The 24,156-nt window shown below is 37.0% G+C and overlaps 1 protein-coding gene across 10 annotated transcripts in view; it reads right to left on the bottom strand.

Annotated features, from left to right (window-relative positions):
* The window catches only part of LOC129473601 (cytidine monophosphate-N-acetylneuraminic acid hydroxylase), an 87,814-nt gene that overhangs the window by 29,743 nt on the left and 33,915 nt on the right, over positions 1–24,156 (bottom strand). For all 10 annotated transcript variants that reach the window (XM_063632716.1, XM_063632715.1, XM_063632720.1 and 7 more), the window contains 3 exons: positions 17,102–17,193; positions 4,183–4,292; positions 2,766–2,956 (listed from right to left, as the gene is read on the bottom strand). In XM_063632716.1, the coding sequence (XP_063488786.1) occupies positions 2,766–2,956; positions 4,183–4,292; positions 17,102–17,193 (393 nt within the window). The remainder of the gene's footprint in view (positions 1–2,765; positions 2,957–4,182; positions 4,293–17,101; positions 17,194–24,156) is intronic.

The raw sequence follows: 24,156 nt of genomic DNA, 5'->3' as shown, positions 1-24,156 counted from the left end.
AGTCAGCTTTTATTTATTGAGCATTCATTATATAACAGTTATTATACCACTGTAGGGTGTGGTAGAAAGTTGAATAAACAAATGATTACAACACATCTATTATATTTCAAACTTGGTGCTGGAGCAGTTTTACATACTATGTTATTCAATTCTTACAAAAAAGCTGTGAATTTTTTTGTTTTTGTAGATGAGGAAACATTCAGAAATATACAACACACAGTAAATTGGTATTCAAATTTGGGTTTTCTGATTTTAAACCTAGTGCTTCTTCTAACTTTAATGAACATACTATCTGGTTTAAGAATCAGACTTGTACACAGAGTATAAGGTCAGGCAAAATAAGATATATAATCATAGGAGAAGTATTTTAAAACTGCATATCAGCAGTTAGCTGTACCAATATTCAAGTTCCAGCACTGCGTTAAAAGCTATCCAAATAAGTAGAATCTGGAAGGAAGTGAGGGAAGCAATAAGCTTTCTCCCCAAAAAACAAAAGATTCAAAAAATCAATGATTCTCTGAATGTACCTTCAATCTCTGGGTTCAGCAACGAAATCTCGCATTTTAAAGGACTTTGGGAGTTATGATAAGTTATTCTAGAATGGATGTTTATTGCTTTGGATTTTTCAATTGCTAATAATTCTTACTGGCAATCCACCAAAGTACACTGGCCTTTTCCCTTGTTTTTTGTAAATCAGGGAGGCTTTATTCACTAAATAAAGGTCAGACAGAAGGGTCGGGGGCAAGCAATCTTGATGTTTATTAGTTGATTAGGCAAGAGTCGAAATGTAAGGGTCTATCAAGGAAATAGACCCAACGGAGTAAAAATCACAGGCTTTGGCCCCTTTTCAATAATAAACTATGTGCAACACACTGCACAACCAATGTGTTGTGATACTATAGTCGAAAACTGTTGTTTTAATGCATGACAACTGTCCACACAAGCCCCTGAAATGAAACTAAATTGGTTTCCAGGACAGTAGTTACAGAATAACTCAACTAAATGAGTTCTTACCCTCCCTAAAAGTTCTTATCCTTCCTAAATTTAGTGTATTCCCATAGAATGTCTCTCATTAAGACTTTAGGTAATTGCATCTTAGACACTATAAAGCAATCGTATCATTTATGTGCTATTGCCCCTACACAAGCTATACAAAATTACTACCACACATTACTGTTAATGTACAACAAATGAACTCAGGGCTCTTATAATCATGAAATTATGCAAGTATACTTCCAGGAGGTAGTGTGGGACAAAGGTATCGTATAAAGTAGAATTTTAGTTGTAGTACCACAGTATCCTAGGGGGTTGTGATCAGTTAAGAAGTGTGTTGCAGGCAATTTGTTACTAAATCAGTTAATTCAAAAAAAAAAAAAAAAAACACTTCCCTGAAAAATAAATCAGAGCATATCCATACTTTAGAGTTCCCAAATGCTTTAGAATAAAAAATCAAGGGGCCAGTCAACCAGCAACCAACATGTTATCCCTAACCATTTTGCCATGTAGGGTCACAAAAAAACAAAGTTGAATTGCTTGAGTAGCACATTATGGGCATTGCTATGTGTTTATACTGGCAATCCAGCAGAAGTGATACAAATTTCAAAATAATGGTGAAGAAATATGAGCCTATAGTTAAGCAAAGGAATTGCGAATATAAGCTTCCCTCTTCCAATAGCTCAGTACATATGCAAATACGTGTGGTTTCTTAACTTAAAGTCCTCCTTTCTCCCTCCTTTTTAATTGTCTGGGTCAGGGAAAATTTCAATTGCTATCATTAGTATCATATTACTCTGGTTCCAATGAAACGTTGAGTGAGGTTGAGTCAGGATTACTATGTTGGCTGTTTAGTGTTAGGATACTATAAAATCAGGGCTTGGCAAACCATGTGTGGGCCGAATCCAACCTGCTGCTGCTTGTTTATGTACAACCTTGCAAGCTAAGGGTGGCTTCTTTTTTCTTTTGAAGCTTGCCCACACCTGAGGGGATGGTTTTTACCTTTTTAAATGGTTGTAAAGAAAATGAAAAGGACAATGATATTTTGTAATACATGAAAATTATATGATATTCACATCATTATCCATAAATAAAATTTGATTGGAACACAGTCAGTCTCATTCAGGACCATCTATGGCTGCTTTTGGGTTACAACAGCAGGGTTGAGTGGTTGCAACTCTCACCGTATGGCTTGCAAAGCCTGAAATATTTACGCTGTGGCCCTTTATAGAAAATGTGTGCTGCCTTAGGGTGGGAAGTGAGATGGTTATTCATCCTCCCCTGCTTCCTTACAATAGCTCCTTCCTCACTCCCAATGGTGTAAAGTGTAGAAATGCTTTTCTATTTGTATAATTTTATGGGGTACAAATGCAATTTTGTTACAACCAGAGATTGCACGGTGGTGAAATCAGAGCATTATTAATCCTAATCATGTACATTTTATCCATTAAATAATTTCTCATCATTCACCTACTTCCTACCCCCTCACCTTTCTAAACCTCCAGTGTCTGTCATTCTACTCTTTACGCCTATTTGTGCACATTATTTAGCTCCCACTTATAAGTTAGAACATGCCATATTTGTCTTTCTAGAAACAGTTTTAAAAGTATAAACTTTCTATGCAAATGTAAATATTTATCTTAATTAGTCCTTTTTTCATCATCCCAACTGAACCTACTTCAAAGTGAGCAGTGATTGCAAAAGAATCGGAGAACATTTGATGCCTTTCCTGCAGCATGAGCTTAGGAGTTGTGTGCTCAGGACTTCATTACCTCAGGTGGTCTGAGTGCAGATGACTGATGTAAATGAGGTCTGCCTGGCACAGCCTCTCCAGCCAATCAGATGGAGGCTCATGGAGCAACCACCATCCTCGGGCAAAAGCAGGACCGATTAACCAAGGGTCAAACACCATTCTCTTGTCTCCTAACTTGAGGTCCATGCAGGCATGAGTGAGATATGTTATCTGTTAAAAGAGAGTGAGATCCCTATTACTGAATCGTTCATTACTGGTCAGCAACAATGAACTGAAATGTTTGGTTTGGGTGGCTGACATAGTACACAGGTTGGAGTACTTTGCTTTTAAGCATGATCAGGCAAAATCTTGGACTCAAATACAATCCAAAAAGATTGTATTTCATAGAACACAGTTCCCAGCACAGGTCATGACTTTATTCAAATATAAATTCTCATGGTTAGTTTTAGATGACAAACCAATTGGTTTACCTAGTTTTAGTTTATTTAAATTAGTTCCTAAACAGTTATTTACAGTCCACACTGAAGAATATATTTTGTGACCAGTCCTTTAAAGCAAACTTTACAAGGAAAGGCAGTTAGAGATGTTATCACAAACATTTGGGGATTTAAATGCCAGAGTGGCTGTGAATAGCAATATGAATGGATGATTCTCGTGAGTTTGGTGGGTTGGCACAGCCATGCAGACTCAACTGACAACTGGCTAAACAGGCTTGCAAGACTTTCTCTTCTAAATTACCTGTTAAATAATTACTCCTTCTGGATGCCAAGGTCCTCTAAGAATGGATACAAACAATGACTTAGAGACTGGCACCATGGGGATTCCAAATCCATTCCTCATTCTCTTGCCACAGGCTGGCACCTCCATAGAAAAGGAATGTATTGAGAAGCAGAGATAAGGTAGCAGGAACGTCATGTGAAAAGCCAACAAAGTGGGTGAGGAGAGGTCAAAGCATAGATTAGTTTTTATTATGTCTATTCCGGGCAGGTTCTCATTTGTTTCCTTAAAAAAGTAGCTGCCCAAATACACACAAACTTCCTAAATACACGGAAAAATAAATTTTTGATTGTGTGCCTCTCCCAAACTATTAAAGTGTTTCCTCTGAAGGAAATTCTCTTCTAAAGCTGGAAAATACAACTAGCCATTCTATCCAGTAGCGATCTGGCATCAAGGGTAATCTCAAATAGTTTTGCATGAGTTTCCTTAGGGATTTTTCCCGAAGTTTTGTATTGTTTTTTTCCTTGTAATCCCTGCCAAGTTCTGGGGGTTCCTTAAAGAATTTGTTTTATCATATGACTTTTTACCATATGTCCTAAATACCCATCTCAAAGAGTATTCAAGGTAATATAGGATGTTTATAGATATAGATGTTAAATGGACATCTTGGTCACATTTTTGTTTCTAATAATATTAAAATTTTTGTAATATTTCCTTACCTGGACTTCTCCAAAAGCCAACTCTTCAGGAGATCTGGGCTGTGAGTCCCAAGGGTTAGGAGGATTCAGTTCTAAAAGTAAAAGTCCGTTGTTTTCATCCATTTCAACAACTAGAATCAAATGAGAACAAATCTGGATTAATGACAAAAATGGCTTTTTAAAAGCATCACCAAAATAGAAATGCATGGTCTTCCAAAAACCAAAGGAAAATCAAAACAAAGGGTGCCAGTCCCTTAGATCAAGCAATATCTGCAGAGAGTACAACTTAAGATGAACACCAATTCATTTCTTTACTCATATGGCACTTACAGAACTTATGAGGTCTCAGTCATGTCAGGGATACATGTATACATACAAGACTTCCTTACGACTAAATAAATGATTGATAGAGATGACTTCGAGGCGCTATAGGAATGCACAGGGAGGGACATCTGATCGGCAAAAATGACACACATTCAGTAGAAATCACACTCTGAATTTTGATCTTTTCTGGGCTAGTGATACACAGTAAGATGCTGAGCAGCGGCAGCGGGTGCAGCTCCCAGTCGGCCATGTGCAATCACGAGGGTAAACACCAGATACTCTACAGTGGACCATGTTGCCAGGTGATTGTGCCCAACTGCAGGCTAATGTATGTGTTCTGAGCATGCATACGGTAGGTTAGGCTAAGCTATGATGCGTGGTAAGCTAGGTGTATTAACTACATTTTGACTTACAGTACTTTCAACTTATGATGAGTTTATCAGGACTTAACACCATGTGTAAGTTGAGGAGTATTTGTATACAATTCTGTTAATTAATTATACCTCAGTAAAGCTGAGGGAATAGAGAATAGCTATCCTGAAGCCCCACATTCAAAAAAGTGATTACTCTCAGGGCATGGGTGGGGGGATATGTGATATAATCAAGGAAAGATATATAAAGATATTCTGTTGTTAATGTTTTATGTCTTAAGCTGGGTGCTGGGTACATGGGTGTTCACTTAATTTTTAATACCTTTTAAACACTGCTTAAGACATGCAATAAAAATATTTTTCTTAGTCATAACTATCAGCTTATTTAATGGTGAAACACAAATGGCTTTCTTAATAAAATCATGAATACATAAAGAATGCCATTATTATTGAACTATGTTCCTGAAAATGCAATTGGTATAATAAAGGTACATATTATTATTTCAAGGTCATATGATTGCTGGAAATTAGTCATGAACTAGAAAAAATGCTGGCTTTGGGAACATCTGGGTGGGAATCCTATTTCTGCTGCTTATTAGCAGCATCCTGAGCCTCAGTTTTCTGATCTATAAAATTATGATACGTACTTCATAGAGTTGCCATGGAGATTAGATGAAATAATTGATCCTAAAGTGTCTAGCACCATGCTTGGAACAGAACAGGCATTTAATAATAGTATTATTATGGTAATTATTTTATAGTTAAAGGAATATATAGAACTTTAAAAGTTCATTGTAGGACAAACAAACCTATATACTAGCAAACTCGTTAGAAAAATACAATTGTATTACGGAAGACCCTCAGGAAACTCTTGCACTGATACCCACCCCTTCTTCATAATTTTTCTTTTTCAAGAGACGCAGAAAAAAATAAGTCTGTAATTCTTCACTTGATCTTAGCCAAAAGGCCAAGAAGCAATTGTAACTCTTAATCATTGTTCTGAACCAATTACCATAAAGATCTCTATGCCCCTTGCACAAAGATAAATTGCATAGATGCAACAAAGAAGAATGTGACATCTGCCAACTATTATAAATAAATTCATGAGAATATAGTATTATTAATTTGACCTTACAAGCTGATAAAATCTAGGTCATTTGGGTTATAATTTTATCCAGAAAAAAACAAATGGTAGTCCCTAAAATCTTTTTTAAGGAAGAATAATGAAGGCGAAATGGAACAAAAACATATCATGAAACTATAATAATGAAATCACTGATTATTGACATTAGGTCAGCCAAAAAGTGGATCCTAATTACGTTAACTGTTTATTCTAAAGAAGGCATCATAAATATGTGGAGCATCTAACATGGTGCTGTGGCAATTAGTTCTCTAAGTATTCTAGTTGATTAAGGACACAAAACGACCAAGCCATGAAAATGTATAAAATAGAATATCAAATATGAGAGGACTTTTAAATTTAACAGCAATGGAAATAATTCCAGTGGAAAATCTGAATAGATACAAATGTAAAATGAAAAAGTTCTAACACCAAAATAATTTAGCAAACACAATTTGCCAAACTATATTTAGTGAAATATTAGCATCATGTTTGATAGAAAAATGCAAGTAAAAACAATGAGATGCAATTTTTGCCTCAAATGAGAACAGTCTGAAAGACTAAGAATGTTCTGAGCTGGTAAGGTATGGGGAGAAAAGACATGCTCATATACCAGTCAGTGGGAGCAAAAATTTGTCAGTGTCAAAGAATGGATGGTAATGCTATACATATTAAAGAAGGAACATATGATGAACTTATTCATTCATTCATTCATTTAGGACATGAAGTGGAAAGGGCTGTGTTAGTCACACTTTCCAGTTCACGACATGTATTTGATCCATGCAAAGCTCTTTTCTTTTTATTCCCTTTATCTCTAGTTCCCATTCTCATTTTCCTCCCCTCCAAGGTACCATTCTGAATGTTTGTGCAAAATATGTATTATATTGTGTGTGTGTGTGTGTGTGTGCATTTTTAATTTATATAAATGGCATTAGGTCTCCAGTCTGCTTCTTACTCTTTTTCACTCAACACTATGATTTTGACACCCATGATGTTGCCATGTGTACATCTAGCCCACATCTAACTGCGGTTGAGTATTCCATGGTTCATGTCCACCACATTTTACACATTCACTCTCCCAAGGGTAGACTCCTAGATTCTGCCACAGCAGAATTTCTTTGAGGTATAAACAAGAGCAGGATTTATGGATCCTAGTATGTTCATAAACCTCATCAGGAGCCAGGCACAGTGGCACATGCCTGTACTCCCAGGTTCTAGAGAGGCTGAGATAGGAGGATCACTTGAGCCCAAGAGTTCAAGTCCAATCTGGGCAACGTAGCAAGTCCCTGGCCCTAAAAACAACAAAACAAAACAAAAAGAAACAAAAACAACAAACAAAAAACTCATCTGGCTAGTTACTGCCAGATTACTCTTCAGAATGGCTGCAACAGCCACACTCCCATCACATGGATGAGGACTTCTACGTCTCTGACAACGTTTGGCATCATCTTAGCTTCTAGCTTTTTACAACTCTAAATGATGTAAAGTGAAACCTGCTTGCTTCACTTGCAGTTTTCTGATTACTGAGTTTAGTAAGTATCTTCATATGTTTAATAGCCATTGGGTTTATTCTGTAAAATGCTAGTTCATACTCTTTCTTCCCTTTTTATTTTTCTGTCTTTTTCTTGTCAATTTGCATTACTTCCTACTCTATGCTTGATGTTAATCCCTTGTTGATTATAAACATTGCAAAAAAACTCTCAAATTGTCATTACGTCTTTTAATTTTGTCCATGGTCTCCTTCATTAAGCAGAAATCTTACGTTAATAAAATCATATTCATCCATATTTAAAATTTTTATTTGCCCTATGAGCTGTACTTTTGAAGTGTTATCTGAAGAGTGAAGAAGTGCCATCCTATCTCTAGATTGCAAAAATATACTCCTATATTTCTTCTATTACTTTCACGTTGAGGCTATTGGGCCATGTGAAGCCCACCTTTAGGCTGAAGTATATGAAGTGTTGGTGGTGAATACTTTAATTGCCATACTCTTTTACCAGTAATTCAACTACCTTATGAAACAACTCCAAATACAGAGAAGCTCTTAAACACAAAAATACCAGTTTTAATTTTAAATCAAACTATGAAGATCTTAAATTCTAACAGAAAAATGGCTAAATATATTAGTTAATATATAATGTGAACATAAAATTATATGTGCATAGAATCTGACATTATGTCTAATATCATAATATTGACAAGATGCAAAAATGGTTTACACAAAATAACTGTTTGAAAAATTAAGCCTAACAAGAAGACTAGAGAATGGAACAGCTAGGGGGGAAGATTAACAGGGAATAGAAGACTTGAACAACACCATAAACCGACTGTACCTAATAGACATACAGAGAACACTTCATCTTGGGCCATAAAACAAGTTTCAATAAATTAAAAGGATCCAGATTAAATATCTTCTCTGAACACATTGAAATGAAATTATATATTAATAAGAGAAGAAAGTTGTGAAATTCACAAATATGTGTAAATCAAACAACACACTTCTAAATAACAAATTGGTTAAGAAATAAAAAAAATTAGAGAACACTTTGAAACAAATGAAAACTAAAACACAATATGCCAAAACTTATGTAATACAGCTAAAACAGTGCATGCATAAAAGTTTATACCTGTGGACACCTATTTTAAAAAAGAAGAAATATCTCAAATAAAAATACTAATCTTCCACCTTAACTAGAAAAATAAGAGCAAACTCAAAGTAAGCAAAAGGAAATAAAAATTAGACTAGAAATGAAATCAAAAATAAAAAAATGAGAGAAAAATCAAGAAAAACAGAAGTTAGTTTTTCAAAAAGATCAACACATTGACAAATCTTTAGCTAGACTGACCAAGAAAAAAGAGATTACTAAATTACCAAAATTAAGAATGAAAGAGTAGACATTACTACTGATGTTACAGAAATTAAAAGGTTTATAAGAGAATACTATCAACAATTGTACTCCAATAAATTAGATAACCGAGATAGGAAAATTCCTGTGAAGATATAAATTAACAAAAATGACCTGAGAAGAAATAGAAAATATCAGCAGACCTATAATAAGTAAAGAGATTAAACTAGTAATCAAAAAGCTTTCCACAAAGATAACTCTAGGCCCAGATGGTTTCGCTAGTGAATTTGACCAAAGGTTTAAAGTAGGATTAGCACCAGTCCTTCACAAATTCTTTCAGTAAACAGAAGCATATGGGCCCTTTGCCAACTCATTTTATATGGTCAGTATTACCCTGATATCAAAATCAAAGACATCACAAGAAAACTACAGACTAATATTCCTTATCAATATAGATGTAAAATATCTTAATAAAATATCAGCAAATATAATTTAATGACATTAATAACAAGAGCTATATATACCATGACCAAGTGGACTTTATGCTACACTGGTTCAATATTTGAAAGATGCGAGGCTGATTCAACATTTGAAAATCATTCAATGTGACACACTGCATTAACAGAACAAAGAGGGAAACCACATGATCATCTCAATTGACTCAGAAAGGGCATTCGACAAAAATCCAACATCCTGTTATCATAAAACACACTCAGAAAACTAAGAATAGGCCGGGCGTAGTGGCTCATGCCTGTAATCCCAGCACTTTGGGAGGCCAAGGTGGGTGGATCACTTGAGGTCAGGAGTTCAAAACCAGCCTGGCCAACATGGTGAAACCCCGTCTGTACTAAAAATACAAAAATTAGCTGGGTGTGGTTGCACGTGTCTGTAATCCCAGCTACTTGGGAGGCTGCGCAGGAGAATCTCTTGAACCTGGGAGGTGGAGGTTACAGTGAGCAGATATTGCGCCACTGCACTTCTGCCTGGGCAACAGAGCCAGAGTCCGTCAAAAAAAAAAAAAAAAGGCATCTAAGAAAACCTGACAGCTGTTTTCCCCCTAAAAGCAGGAACCAGACAAGCAGTTTCCTTGGCTAAAACCTCCATTTCTACCTGGAGGTTTTAGCCAAGGCAACTGAATGGGAAAATGACATAAAAGGCATCCAGTTTGTAAAGGAAAAAGTAAAACTGTCCCTATTCACAGATGACACAATCTTGTATATAGGACATCCTAAGGTATCTACAAATGAAGCTATTAAAACCTTCAAAGGATACAAGATATTTTGAAAATCAGCGATATTCTATACTCTAGCTGTTAATTTTTAAATAAAATTTACAAACAATTCCATTTATAATAGCATCAAAAAGAATAAAATACTTAGGAATAAATTTAATCAAAGTAGTGTAAAACTTATACTCTGAGAACTGCAAAATATGGTTGAAAGAAATTAAAGAAGACTTAATAAATTAATAGACATTCCATGTTCATGGATCAAGACTGAGTATTGATAAGATGGTAATACTCCCTAAATTAATCCACAAAGTCAACACAATTTTAATCACAATTCTAGCTGCTTTTCCCCCCCATCCCTCACCCCCTGGGAATTGACAAGCTGACCGTAAAGACTCAAGACAAGCTGGCCTAGAATAACTAACCAATCTTTAAAAAGAAAATAAAATTGGAGGACTCATAATTCCCAATTTGAAAAACTTAATACAAAGCTACAGTAATCAAAACAGTGTGGAACTGGCAGAAGGATAGACATATAAATCAATGGAATAGAGAGTCTAAAAATAAACCCTTATATTTATGATCAATTGCTTTTTCAACAAAGATGCCAAAACAATTCAATAGGGGAAAGAACAGTCTGTCAGAAAATGGTGCTGCAATTCATCCACATGCAAAAGAATGAATTTGGGCCCCTACATCACACAATGTATAAAAATTAACGCAAAATGGATCAAAAACCTAAATATAAGAGCTAGAACTATAAAACTCTTAAAACAATAGGAATACATTTTCATGACCTTGGATTAGGCAATTTAAATAATATTTCTTAGACTGGCCACACATGGTAGCTCACATCTATAATCCCAGAATTTTAGGAGGCTGAGTTGGGGAGATCTCTTGAGCCCAGGAGTTTGAGACCAGCCTGGTCAACATAGTCTGACCCTCTCTCTACAAAAAGATACAAAAATTAGCCAGACATGGTGTGTGTGCCTGTAGTCCCAGTTATTTGGGAGGCCAAGATGGGAGGATTGCTTGAACCCAGGAGGCAGAGGCTGGAGTGAACCGTAATCATGCCACTGCACTCCAATCTGGGTGACAGTGAGAGAAATGTATATATTTCTTAGACTCTCTCTTTCTTAGACTATTATCTATGTGTTTGTATGTTAGTCTAATAAGTATATTAGAATAAAAGACTTAGTTATTCTAACCATATACTTTTTTAGATACCAGAAGCACAAGATTCAAAGAAAAAAAAATTAGATGTCATCAAAATTTAAAACTTTTGTGCTTCAAAAGATGTCAACAAGAAAGACAGACAATAACAAGTCTTGGTGAGGATGAGGAGAAAGAGGGTCATACATTGCTAATGAGAATGTAAAATGATACAGTGCTTTTGAAAATAGTTTTACAGTTCCTCAAAGTTAAACATAGAGTTACCATATAGCCCAGCAATTCCATTCCTAGGTTTATAACCAAGAGAACAAAAAACACATGCCCACATAAAAATTAGATAAATATTCACAGGAAAAGTATTCATCATAGCCAAAATGTGGTATATCCACACAAGGAATGTTATTCAGCCATAAAAGTGAAGTAAATGAAGTACTAATATATACTATGACATGGATGAATCTTGCAAACGTGATGCTAAGTGAAAGAAGCCACACACAAAAGGCCACATACTGTATTATTCCAATACATGAAATATTCAGAATAGGAAAATCCACAGCGACAGAAAGAAGATGGGTGGTTGCCAGGGGCTTGGAGAAAAGGGGAATGCGGACTGACAATCATTACAGGGTTTTTTTGGGAATGGCAGAAAATGTTTTGGAATGAGATAGTGGTGGTGGTTGCACAACGTGTGAATATTTTTTTAAAAAGGATTAATGTGTGCAGTTTAAAAGGGTAAATTTTGTGGTACACAGATTATTTCTCACCAAGAGGAAGAAGAGGAGAAAGAGAAAAGGAAGGAGGAGGAAGATGGGGAGAGGGAGGACAGCAACCACCAGAACAAAACATTCTAAAATGTTTTGGGTGATGCAAGTGTAGATGAGATTCTTCCTTCTACTCTTCTGAATTCCAACTTTTTAATTGTGAACATATATTATTTTTTATAAAAATAATAAAATCAGATGCTCATCACTGATAACATGTCCCCAGGTGGATCAAGCCCTTATCTTTCTCAGAATGTGGTATGAAATCCCTACAGCGTTGGTAGCACTGGACTAAAAAGTGAGCTCTGTTAACAAATGTTCCCTTTGTGGCAGTGTCTTCACTCCAGCTAAGGCTGAAACTCCCGGAGTTTGTTATTTCCTGTCCTCCCACTGACCCTGCTGCCAGCTCTGGCCCTGACTTTTGCCTGCATGGTGGTTAACGGTAGCCTCAATCTAATTTTCCAGTGCATCCAACTTCCTGCTGGGAGGGAAATCCCTCATTTCTGCTCCTGTGGTCCCAGTCTCAAGGATATATATGCAGATTATTTGAGACATATGTATACAAATAAATTATGCTGTGTGTAATAACTACCATGAATTTAACAGGCATTAAATTAAAATTTTTTTTACAACAACCCGTTTTTTGTAAGATGGCTACTAAAACTATTATTTCTATTTCACATTTGAAGAAATTAAAGCCCAAAGGGATCGACTAAATTGCCAAGTGTCCCCACACTGTGTATTGGAGCCTGGATCCGCACCCAGGCGAGAAGGCCCCATTGCCTTCGCTCTTAACACTTTGCTACAGTGTCTCTGTAAAGGTCTTGATCAAAAGATTTAGACATTTTCATAAAAGCCCTAAGCAGTTGTAGATTACTTGGTTATATATTCATAAAGTTGATAGTCTCTTGTCCTTTTACTTCCACAAACTAACAGTGTTTATATCCAAACCTATGTTTATTATCAGTTTTATGTCAAATAAATTTAACAGTATTTGTATAGCACACAGAACCAGCTCCTAGTAATAAGGCAGCTGGCAAGCTTTCTGGGCTGTCAACAGATTCAGGGTGGAGTTCACTGGAGAAAATAGCTAGTGGTCCGGGTGTCCTATTTGAGATGAGGGAGGATGAATTTGTAGTCACAACACTTAGCAACTCTCCCAAAAATAGCATTCTGTTTCCTTGTAGTGAATGGCAAAGGACACATACCTCAATAAGTAACACCTCTGTTTGTAGAACTGGGAGAATGCTGGCAACGCACTCTTGTTTAAAAAGGCATTTGGTGTTGGTCTCACAGGGACACATGGGTGAGAGTGGTCACACCTATATAGTATGCCTATAATTTGAGCCTAAAAAATGTATTATATTCAAAGCCCACAGCCTGGAGGCATAGCCCAGTAAGATTCCAGCTCAGGTCCCTTCACAGGTAATCTAAGACTGCCCTTATATCACCCACATGTGCTTATGCATGTATTTTTTAAATAATTGAGTCATTCTATTTATAATGTTTATAACATGCTTTTTTTGCTTTGTGTATCAAAAACAGGCTTGAGTGCAATGGTGTGATCTCAGCTCACTGCCACCTCTGCGCCTACTGGGTTCAAGTGATTCTCCTGTCTCAGCCTCCCAAGTAGCTGGGATTACAGGTGCCTACCACCATGCTCAGCTACTTTTTGTACTTTTTAGTAAAGACAGGGTTTCACCATGTTATCCAGGCTGGTCTCAAACTCCTGACCTCAGGTGATCCACCCGCCTCGGCCTCCTAAAATGTTGGGATTACAGGTGTGAGCCACTATGCCTGGCCTCACCCAGTGCTTCTATTCCTCCCCTCCCCTCATGCCTTCATCCAAGGTTCCTGACCCTTCCAGACATGGAGCTGGAGGAAAAAGGAGAGTTAAAGAAAGAGAGCAAGGGTCCTTTGGTCACGGAGCAGCAGCACGATCTGGGCTTGGCTTTTGCCTAAAGCTGATTCTAAGGGATACCTCAGTGGGTTATTGCGAGAATCCACCCAATTGCTTGGAAACACCCACCTGAAGTTCTCTGCACCTGGGTATCTCTATGCTACCTGGTTACTTATGCTTTCCTTAGCCCCTAGCAATGTAGCAATACATCCAACTTTTCTCTGCAGGCCTTTTGGACCTAGAATGACTCTAGGTTTATGCCTCCCATTCATGGTCCACATCACATCCATAGGAAACACTCAACTGTTCTAGCCCCACTGAATTCTGAGAGTGCCAGTGTGCCTAACACAACCTCTTCTCCTTCAGCTTGTCTGTCACAGCTACACGGCCAATCTTTCACCCTTGAGATTTCTCAGGGAAGAATCAGACACCAGCCCACTGTGTCCCTTAACCTTGAAGAACACATATCAGACTCTCCAGGTGGGGTCCAGCTAAAGTCTGGCCTAAGGAGACGGGCAGGCATCCCTCAGAAGTTGCCCCTGCCCTGCAAGGGGCATGGACTCTCAGTACAGCTTTCCAAGTAACTCTTCCTAAGAAGTTATATTTCAAACTCCTCTTCTATGCTTAGTATTCTTTGTAAGGGTGAGGGATTTAAGAATGATCTACTGGTTCTCAGCCTCTTTGTAAATCCTTTCTCAGAACTTCAATTTGGAATAGGCATCTGTTGTTTTGCAACCTCGACTTCCACTTCGCCGTCCTATTACAAGGTATTGTATATGTTGTATATTTAGCATTTTCCATTTTTACATATAACCCAATTTTCCCAGGCCTCACCAGATCGAGAATATAAAATAAAGTCGCAGTCTATCTTTATGCACAAATGATGATGGCAAGAGCCCCAACTGTTTTGCTGACTAGAAATTAGCACATTTTCAAGTGTCCCGAATGTATTTTGGGGACTTCCCCAAAAGCATGCTACACACATGCCCCCAACCCGATCTGTAACTGCTTCGTGTCTGCTTTTCCCTCTTTTCCTACTCTGGCTTATAATCTTCCACACTGTCTGCCTAGGAGTTTGAGGAATGTCAGATCATTGCTAGGTTCCAAGGGTAGGTAGAAGAATAGCCTCCTCTCCAATTGTGTGCCACATGTGGTCACCAGGACGTGAAATGGCTCTTCTTTGTCGGATAACGAGTTCTGGCCATCTCCTACTTCCCATGAATCCTCCAACTCTCTCCTAAAAATAGTGCCATTATTTTTCTGATTGCCACTTTCCTGAGCTTGGGCAGTCTAACCTGGTCTACGGGCCAGAATAATTCCCATTTTTAGCTCCCCACAAACCACAGACTCCACCACCCAATTTCCCTTCCTTTTTCTCCCTCATGCCCAGGTACAAAATAGAAATCTCTGTGTTTATTAATGGATGGGAGGGAAAGAGAAGTTGAAGTCTCACTAGCAGCTTCTGGGTCAACACTTTGCTTGTTAGGGATATTCAATGTTATCTTTCTTTTACTTTCTAAGTTCAAGAGCCATTCAGAAAAAAAAGCAAAGTGGAGGACAATGTATACAGTCTGCTACTAAGGAAGGGGATATTATAAATATGCACTAGTTTATAAATGCAAAAGATACCTCTAGAAGGACCCACAAGAAACTAAATAATAATGGTAGTTGCTTCTAGAGTGGGAACATGGTGACTGGGGATCAGAGAAGGAGAGAAAATTTAGTTTTTACTGTATTTAATTTTGTACTTTTTGAAAATTTTACATGTGCATGTATACCCCAAAGAAATTAGCAGCTTGCAAATAGATAACTCATTTTAAGAAGAGAGAAGACAACGTTCAAGTTGAAGCCTGCAATGGCAGACCATCCGTATCCATTTGCAAAGAAAAAATTAATCTTGTTTATGCCCCAAATGAAGAGGACTAACAACTAACAGCACAAACAATAGCCAACACCATAGGCATCTTAATTGATTCAGCTTACACAATTCTGACTGAAAAATTGTAGTTGAGCAAACTTTGCACTTGATGGCTGCCAAAACCATCCAGATCAGCTGCAGACAAGAGCAGAGCTCTCAGTGGAAATTTTAAATGAGTGGGATCAAGATCTTGAAGCATTTCTTCGAAGCATTGTAACAGAAGATTAAACATGACTTTACCAGTATGATCCTGAAGACAAAGCACAATTAAAGCAATGGCTACCAAGAGGTGGAAGTGGTCCAGTCACAGCAAAGCCAGACCACTCAAGAGCAAAGGTCATGGCAACAGTTTGTTGAGATGCTCAAGGCATTTTGTTTGTTGAATTTTTGCAAGGACAAAGAGTGGTAACATCTACTTATTATGAGAGTGTTTTGAGAAAGTTAGCCAAAGGTTTAGCAGAAAAATGCCCAGGAAAGCTTCACCAGAATCACACTACAAAAATGCCTCTTGCTCATTTCTCTCATCAAACAAGGGCAATGTTGTGAGAGTTTCTGTGGGAAATCATTAGGCATCCACCTGGTTATGGTCCCAATTTGGCTTCTTCTGACTTCTTTTTCTTTCCTAATCTTAAAAAAAAATCTTTATGCTGGGTGCGGTGGTTCATGTCTGTAATTCCAGTACTTTGGGAGGCTAAGGCAGGTGGGTCACCTGAGGTCAGGAGTTCTAGACCAGCCTGGCCAACATGGTGAAACCCCGTCTCTACTAAAAATACAAAGCTGGGCGTGGTGGTGGGCACCTGTAATCCCAGCTACTTGGGAGGCTGAGGCAGGAGACTTGCTTGAACCTAGCAGGCGGAGGTTTCAGTGAGCCAAGATCACACCATTGCACTCCAGCCTGGGCGACAAGAACAAGTCTCCATCTAAAAACAAAACAAAACAAAACAAAAAAACTTTAAAGGGCACCCATCTTTCTTTGGCTAATAATTTTAAAAAGACTGCATTTATATGGTTAAACTCCCAGGACCCTCAATTCTTTAGGGACAGACAAAATGGCTGATATTATCACCTACAAATGCGTCTTGGCCTTGATGGAGCTTATGTTGAGAAATAAAGCTTATATTTTTTATCTCTTAATTCCATTTTTCCACAAAATTTTTAAAGTCTCCTTGTACTTAAAAAGAGATCTAACAGTTTAAAATCAGAACGTATCCTAAGCTTCAAGTGAGATTAGAAATAAGTTGACAAGAACCACAATAACAATAATAGCAGAATACATGTATCGATATTGATGGTATTTACCCAGCTCATCTTGACAGAAGCTTTCCGGAGGGTTGATATACTTCATGGTGCTCACATCTAATTTCCAGTTGTGCTTTGTGCATCTAACAGACCTGGATGAAAAATTGTACTTCAGTTTATGAAATGGTAAAAATAAAAATTAATCTTTATTAGGCTTAAATGTATTCTTTCATATTAAATTATAATGGAATTAGTTGGTTGAACACAAAATACATAAAACAAAAACTATCAATAGCTAATACTTAAATGTTCAAAAAAAGCCTAATCATCAATAGGTAATTTTAGAAATAAAATTAATAAATTGAAGATAAACTCCATGTCACAAAATGACACATTTTTGAGAACAGAGACAGCAGAATAAAGAAGTCTTCAGAAACACCTCTTTTATAAAAGCCAAGCTGGATAAGATCCAACTGGGGCTAATACAAGGAAAAACTATAGTAGTAAATATATATCTGTAATTTATATCACTCTAAAATCCTTGACCCCTAGAATAGTCAACCAAAGGTTACATATTTCAAAGAGAAAAGATCTTATATAGTTTAAGATTTTAGAGCATATATGTGAGATGAAATACAAGATGCTCAGTTAGATATGGATTTCAGATAATGAATTTTTAAATATGCTTTCTATAATATTTAAGACATATTTATTCAGAAAATTAGTTGATAAATCTGTAATTTCAATTTAACCAAGGGTCTTGTATTTTTATTTAACACTAGCAACCCTGTTTTAGCATGAGAACCAGACTGTAACAAAACAGGTTGCTCAGTATCTTTTCCCCATCTTCCCACAACTTTGAGGGGGACGGAGTGGCTAGCGGTGGGATATAAATAGTTCCATTTTTTCTATTTTGGTGGTGTTTCTGGTGATGTTTTGTTGGTTTTAAGAGTTAAAGAATTTTTTTAAATAAAGAAATCTGTCGCAAACCAGAAACACCAAATTTTTTAAAACTAAAAACATCTACTTTAACATAAGTGAATCATGCTGACATTTCTGAACTTCATTATATCCAGAATTATTTCATGTTCTGCAAGTTATGAAGCAAAAAGCATATTCCATGCTTCAATTTATGAAGGATTATTTTATGACTCCTTTCTCATTGATGAGTAGCCAACAACCTTTCAATTAATTCTGGTGGAACATTCCAACTGCAGCTATTCAGCATGCCAGGCCATGAAAGGGAAAATTGGCAGAACCATGTGCTCATAGATGACAGGGAGACAACAGCTTTCCACTTAGAAGAGGTTGTGAAAAATTGATAGGCTTTAAAAATGAGAATCATGGCTTATAAGATTTGTTGATCTTGGTTGTGTTGAGAAGAAAAATGGCTGAATAATGGTGGGTAGAACACGTAGGTCTCTGTTCTTGGCTGTAACCTAGAAGCTAGAAAAGACAGTTTCTTCAGATAAATAGCTACAAAGAGAATCCAGCTATAATTTACTGAACTCAGAGAAATGGATGGGAGAATATAGAGCGTAAGTTAACATAGAAATGCAGTTTCAACATACAAATGCTTGGTGAGCTGCATCTGGGAATAAAGCTGGCAGAACCTGCCTCCTCATGGGCAGGGGAGCTAAGAGGAGAGGACTAATGTGTCAACAGAATAGGTCAATCACCTGCAAGGCTTTGAATGAAGAAGAGAAAAGCTAGTCTGTGGCAAAGCAATCACTAAACTTAGATGAGCATATTAGATACAAAAACAATCTGAGTTCCTGTAAATAAGTCCCTCTATATAAGCTACACAAGAAGCTCATTGCAGAGAAATAAAATAGTAACTATAATTCACTTTTTTGAGGTGCTTGCCATATACCACCATATGGCATTCTTTTAAGTTTTTTTTTTTTATGTATTTGGCATCACTTAATCCTCTCAGCAACCTGACAAAGTAGGTAATATTTTCATCCTCATTTTAGAAATGAGAAGACCGAGGTCCAGAAAGGCTAAGAAACCTGTCCAGCGTTATGACCTAGCTAGTAAGTGGTGGAATCAGGCTTCTAAACCAGGTAGTCTATAAGGAGAGATGACGCTCTTAATCAGTAAACTTTAAGGCCTCCTTAAATGGCTGGCTAAGTGGCGCTCTGTGAAATGGCACACCAAGTTAAAAAACTAGGAGAGGAAACCCAGAGTCTCAAAGCTGTAACCGTTGGAAGAAAAAACCCCAACACCTTGAAGTGCTGGTGGAAGTTTACCAGTGACAGAGCTTGGTCTGAGGCTTCACTGACTTGAATCCACCCAGAAGATTGAAGAACATCAAAATGGGCCATCAGGGAATTACCCAGAGGTTCTCCTAGAGCAGAGTTGCCAGCTAAAAGGGTGTCCCATTAACTACTTTGGACATATTTATACTAAAAATACATTAGTTTTTAAAATCTGAAACGCACATTTAACTGGGCATCCTGTATTTTTATTGGTCAAGCTGGCAGCCCTATCTGAGGAGCCAAGCAAGCTACAGGTGCAATACTGGTATGAAAGGAAAATATCCTGGGCCCCCCAAATCACTAAGCTAAAAGGGAAAGTCAAGCTGGGAACTGCTTAGGGTAAACCTGCCCCACATTCTATTCAAAGTCACCCCTCTGCTCACACCGAGATAAATGCATATCTGATTGCCTCCCTTGGAAAGGCTAATTAGAAACTCAAAAGAATGCAATCATTTATCTCTTATCTACCTATGACCTGGAAGCCCCCTCCCTGCTTCAAGTTGTCCCGCCTTTCCAAACTGAACTTTCATCTTACATATGTTAATTGATGTCTCATGTCTCCCTAAAATGTATAAAACCAAACTGCGCTCTCACCACCTTGGGCATATATTGTCAGGGCCTCCTGAGGTTGTGTCATGGCCAAATGTCCTCAATCTTGGCAAAATAAACTTTCTAAATTAACTGAGACCTGTCTCAGATTTTCAGGGTTCACATTTTGGTAACCATAAAGGGATTCTGAGTGGAGATGCCCCTGACCTTTGACAAATCTATGCTTGGTACCAGCATGAGCTAACTTTATGGCTCAAACCAATAGGACAATTTGCTGAGGCCTGAGAGCACCCCCTCCAGAGAATCCCTGATCTCCCCAAATGTGGTAGAGATCTAAAGTTTATTTTGCTGGGAAAAAAAAAAAAACAAGTAAAACTCCAAAAAAAGTTTTACTTGCTTCCAAAAAGGAAGGCAAGATTTCCTGTTTCCATGGCTATGGAAGACAGGTAACTCCTTTATGGAGTTTGAGCTTGCTTCCAACAGGGAAGATGAGTTTTTTTTTTCTCTGCTTCTAGGATGGTAGAGAGCAGTCTACACCCTGAGACCCATCCCTAAGTAAGTAACTGATTTGGGGTTTGTCTTGGCTAAAGTTAAGATTAACAACCAGCTGGTCTTAATTTCTCCTTAGAGTATTCAGTAATGATATAAGTTGTGTGATTGTTTTGCTTAACTGTTTTTGTTGTTGTTGTTCTTTCCTGTTTTCATTGTTGTTTCGGACTTTTTCCCATTGGGTTTGATCAACTCTACCCAACTTGATCAAATCCAAAGGAAATTCCAAATTATGGGGAACAAGGCCTCTGAAGTGGCTAAATTCACACACACACACACACACGTGGTATGGGGTGGAGGGGATAAAATGGCCAGAAAAAGGAAAAAAAAAAAAAAAAAGACGAAAAATTTTTTATTCTAAGGGGCTTCATTTACATAACAAGGCCACCTTTTTGTTAGCCAGGCCAAACTGAAAGAGCAATGGCTGTACTTCTGAAATAGCAGCAATTTGTCCTAGCTGAAATATGGTAATGAGATTTTAAAAGTTTTTTTTAAAGGAGCTCAATGGTTAAAAGTCAGCTTAATTAAAACCTAACATCCAAGATATGTGTGTGTGTGTGTGCGTACAGGCATATGTGTGTGTTTGTATTTAAAAGGCCTTCGTGTTTTTGTTTTTCTCCTGGGACCTTGTCTTTTTTTTTTTTTTTTTTAGCAAAAGATTTTTTTCTTCTCAGTTGGCAGAATTCTGTTTTCTTCATTTACTTCTACTATCTCTCCTTTCTCTTGCACCCTCTGCTGCATGGAGGACCTAAAATAGTTTATAATAGCCTGAGGTTCCTTAAAGAAAATGGAGAAGGCACCAGACTCCCTTTCCAGGGAAAACAATTTTTTTCCAGAATGTAAACAGACAAGTTTGTCTCAGTTCTTGAACAGCTTACTTTTGTATTGTGTTACTTTTTTTTTTTTTTTTTACTAAAATAGTTATTGCAACAGAGGGTAACTCTTGGGTTTTTAAAGAAGACTGTGGTTTAGACACTTAGAAATGTTTTTAATTTTTTTTTTTCTGAGTGCACTGTAAAAGCACCACGTGGTCTAATCTCATATTAATTCTCCCTTTTTGGAGACCCAGGATCCAGTATGGGCTCTGCCCAGGGCTCAGAGATCCAGTTAAAAGATAGGTAGTCATTCCCTACCTAAATAAAATTAGTCTCCTTATAGAATCCTATGCTAGACTTCTAAAATTTTATGTTTAATTTGGCATCCATTTTTAATCTCCCTCTAACACCACCAGACTTTTTCCTCTCTGTACCTTATGATGTAAATTTTGCTATATGATTTTCACCCGAGTTGTTTCCTTTAGTATGCAAATTTAAGGCTATTTAGCTGACAACTGCCTAGGGTTGTGAAACAGTTTGTCAGGAATCTGAAAGTCTAAGGGGAAAAAAAGGTTTCTATAAATCTATAAGATGTACTTCTATCAGCATGCCCAATATATCTATGTATTTACGTGTTGTGTACACGGTGTTTCACTACTGAAAATACATAAAAGAGCTCTAATTAATTGGCTTAAGAAAGTAAAAGTGTTGGCTGGGCGCAGTGGCTCACACCTGTAATCCCAGCACTTTGGGAGGCCCAGGCGGGTAGATCACCTGAGGTCAGGAGCTTGAGACCAGCCTGGCCAACATGGTGAAACCCCTTCTCTACTAAAAATACAAAAAAATTAGCCAGGCATGGTGACGTGCACCTGTATCCCAGCTACTTGGGAGGCTGAGACAGGAGAATTGCTTGAACCCAGGAGGCAGAGGTTGCAGTGAGCTGAGATCATACCATTGCACTCCAGCCTGGGCAACAAGAGCGAAACTCTAACTAAAAAATAAATAAATAAATAATACATAAATACATAAATAAATACATTATCAGGAGAGAAGAAAAGACTAGTAAAATGCTCTTTCAACTTTACATAACTTAAGTAAAATTTTTAATAAATAAGCTAGCTTTAAAAATTATTGGTAAAGTAATATTAGAAATGTCTTAAGAATTGCCAGCATACATTTTTTGTTTACATTTATTAATCAAGCAGTTTAATAGTTATCCCTGCCAAATACTGTAAGGTGTCAAACTTTGGTATAGGGGTTATAAAACTATAAATCCAGCCCGAGACAGAATGATCTTTACTTGTGTAATCTTTCATAAATAAGACATTGATATTAGTTTAATTAAAATAGCAACATCTTGAATTTAGTAAGATTACCATAACTTCTAATCTTGTGGCTTTAGGCAGTCTAGTTCACAAGCAGTAAGGTTTGTTTTGGGAAAGGACTGTTACCGACTTTGTTTCAAAGCTAAACTACAAACTAAGTTCTTCCCAAAATTAGTTTGGCCTACCTACAACCAGAAATGAACAAGAACAGCTTGGAGGTTAGAAGCAAGAGCAGGATGGAGTCAGTTAGGTCAAATCTTTTTCACTGTCTCAGTTATAATTTTGCAATGGCAATTCCATAACTTCAAATAATGACAGTCACAGTTTTTACAAGTGATCTAGGTAAATGATTAAAATAATTAGGTAAATGTAATAGAATACTTGTAGACAAACTCATTATAATTTAGAATCTGAAGTTATATTAAATAATAGATATTTCATTATTTGGGCATTTTCTAATAAAAATATATTTGTAGAAAAACATTCTTTCTAAAAAAAAAAAAAACAGTATGTCCTTTTAAAAAAGGTGAACAATTTTTGTCTAATTCAAAGCTTATTTAAAGGGCATGTATAAAACAAGGTAAAAGGAACCAAGAAATAAAAGATATGTAAAGAAAGTTATAAAAATAAAGAGCTTTTTTTGGTAAGTTTAAAGAGAAATAATTTCATATGAGAAAGGATCTTGTATGGTAAATTTAGTCCTAGAGTAAAATGACTGTTTAAGAAAGAAGGATGTTCAGCCGGGTGCAGTGGCTCAAGCCTGTAATCCCAGCACTTTGGGAGGCCAAGTCGGGTGGATCACCTGAGGTCAGGAGTTCGAGACTAGTATGGCCAACATGGTGAAACCCTGTGTCTACTAAAAGTACAAAAGTTAGCCGGGCATGGTGGTGTGCACCTATAATCCCAGCTACTCAGGAGGCTTTGGTAGGAGAATCACTTGAACCCGGGAGGCAGAGGTTGCAGTGAGCTGAGATTGTGCCATTGCACTCCAGTCTGGGCAACAAAGTGAGACTCCATCTCAAAAAAAGGAAAGAAAGAAAGAAAAAGAAAAAGAGAGAGAGAGAGAAAGGAAGGAAAGAAGTTAGTTCAAGACAAACCAGTAAGCCCAAGCATGTCATGAATAATCTGTATAAGTCACAATAAGAGGATTTATAAAAAACAAAACAAAACAAAAACTTTTATATGATCAAGTTGCCTATGCTTAAAGGGAAATAATAATGGTCTTTCTAGAGGTTGGGTTTGATGTTAAAAAAAAAATGCCACTTTTACACTTATATTACATTGCGCTGGTTTTGCTTTTCTCTCCTCTTTTAAAAAGTGTGAAATAGTAACACTCTCCTTCAACTCATTTTTAGCTCATATAAGTTTTTTTCCCTGCTCAGTTTCCTTTTTTGGTGGCCGGATGCTAACAACATTTCCTTAAAGGTCTAAAGGGATTGTTTTCTTCCAACATAATATTCTGTGCACTGCAGAAGGTATTTTCTTTTGCCTTTTGGTAACTGGCCTAACAGATTTTACATTTATCAAAATAACTCCCATGCCATTATTATTAAGTTTGGTTTGCTTAGGAAAAACTGAGATTTAAAATGTTTTTTTAATTAAGGTTATTACATTCT

Source organism: Symphalangus syndactylus, chromosome 23, assembly GCF_028878055.3.
Source record: "Symphalangus syndactylus isolate Jambi chromosome 23, NHGRI_mSymSyn1-v2.1_pri, whole genome shotgun sequence".
In the NCBI taxonomy this organism is placed as follows: domain Eukaryota; kingdom Metazoa; phylum Chordata; class Mammalia; order Primates; family Hylobatidae; genus Symphalangus; species Symphalangus syndactylus.
The sequence above is the reverse complement of the archived record's forward strand: the minus strand, read 5'-3'. Positions and strand labels throughout refer to the sequence as shown.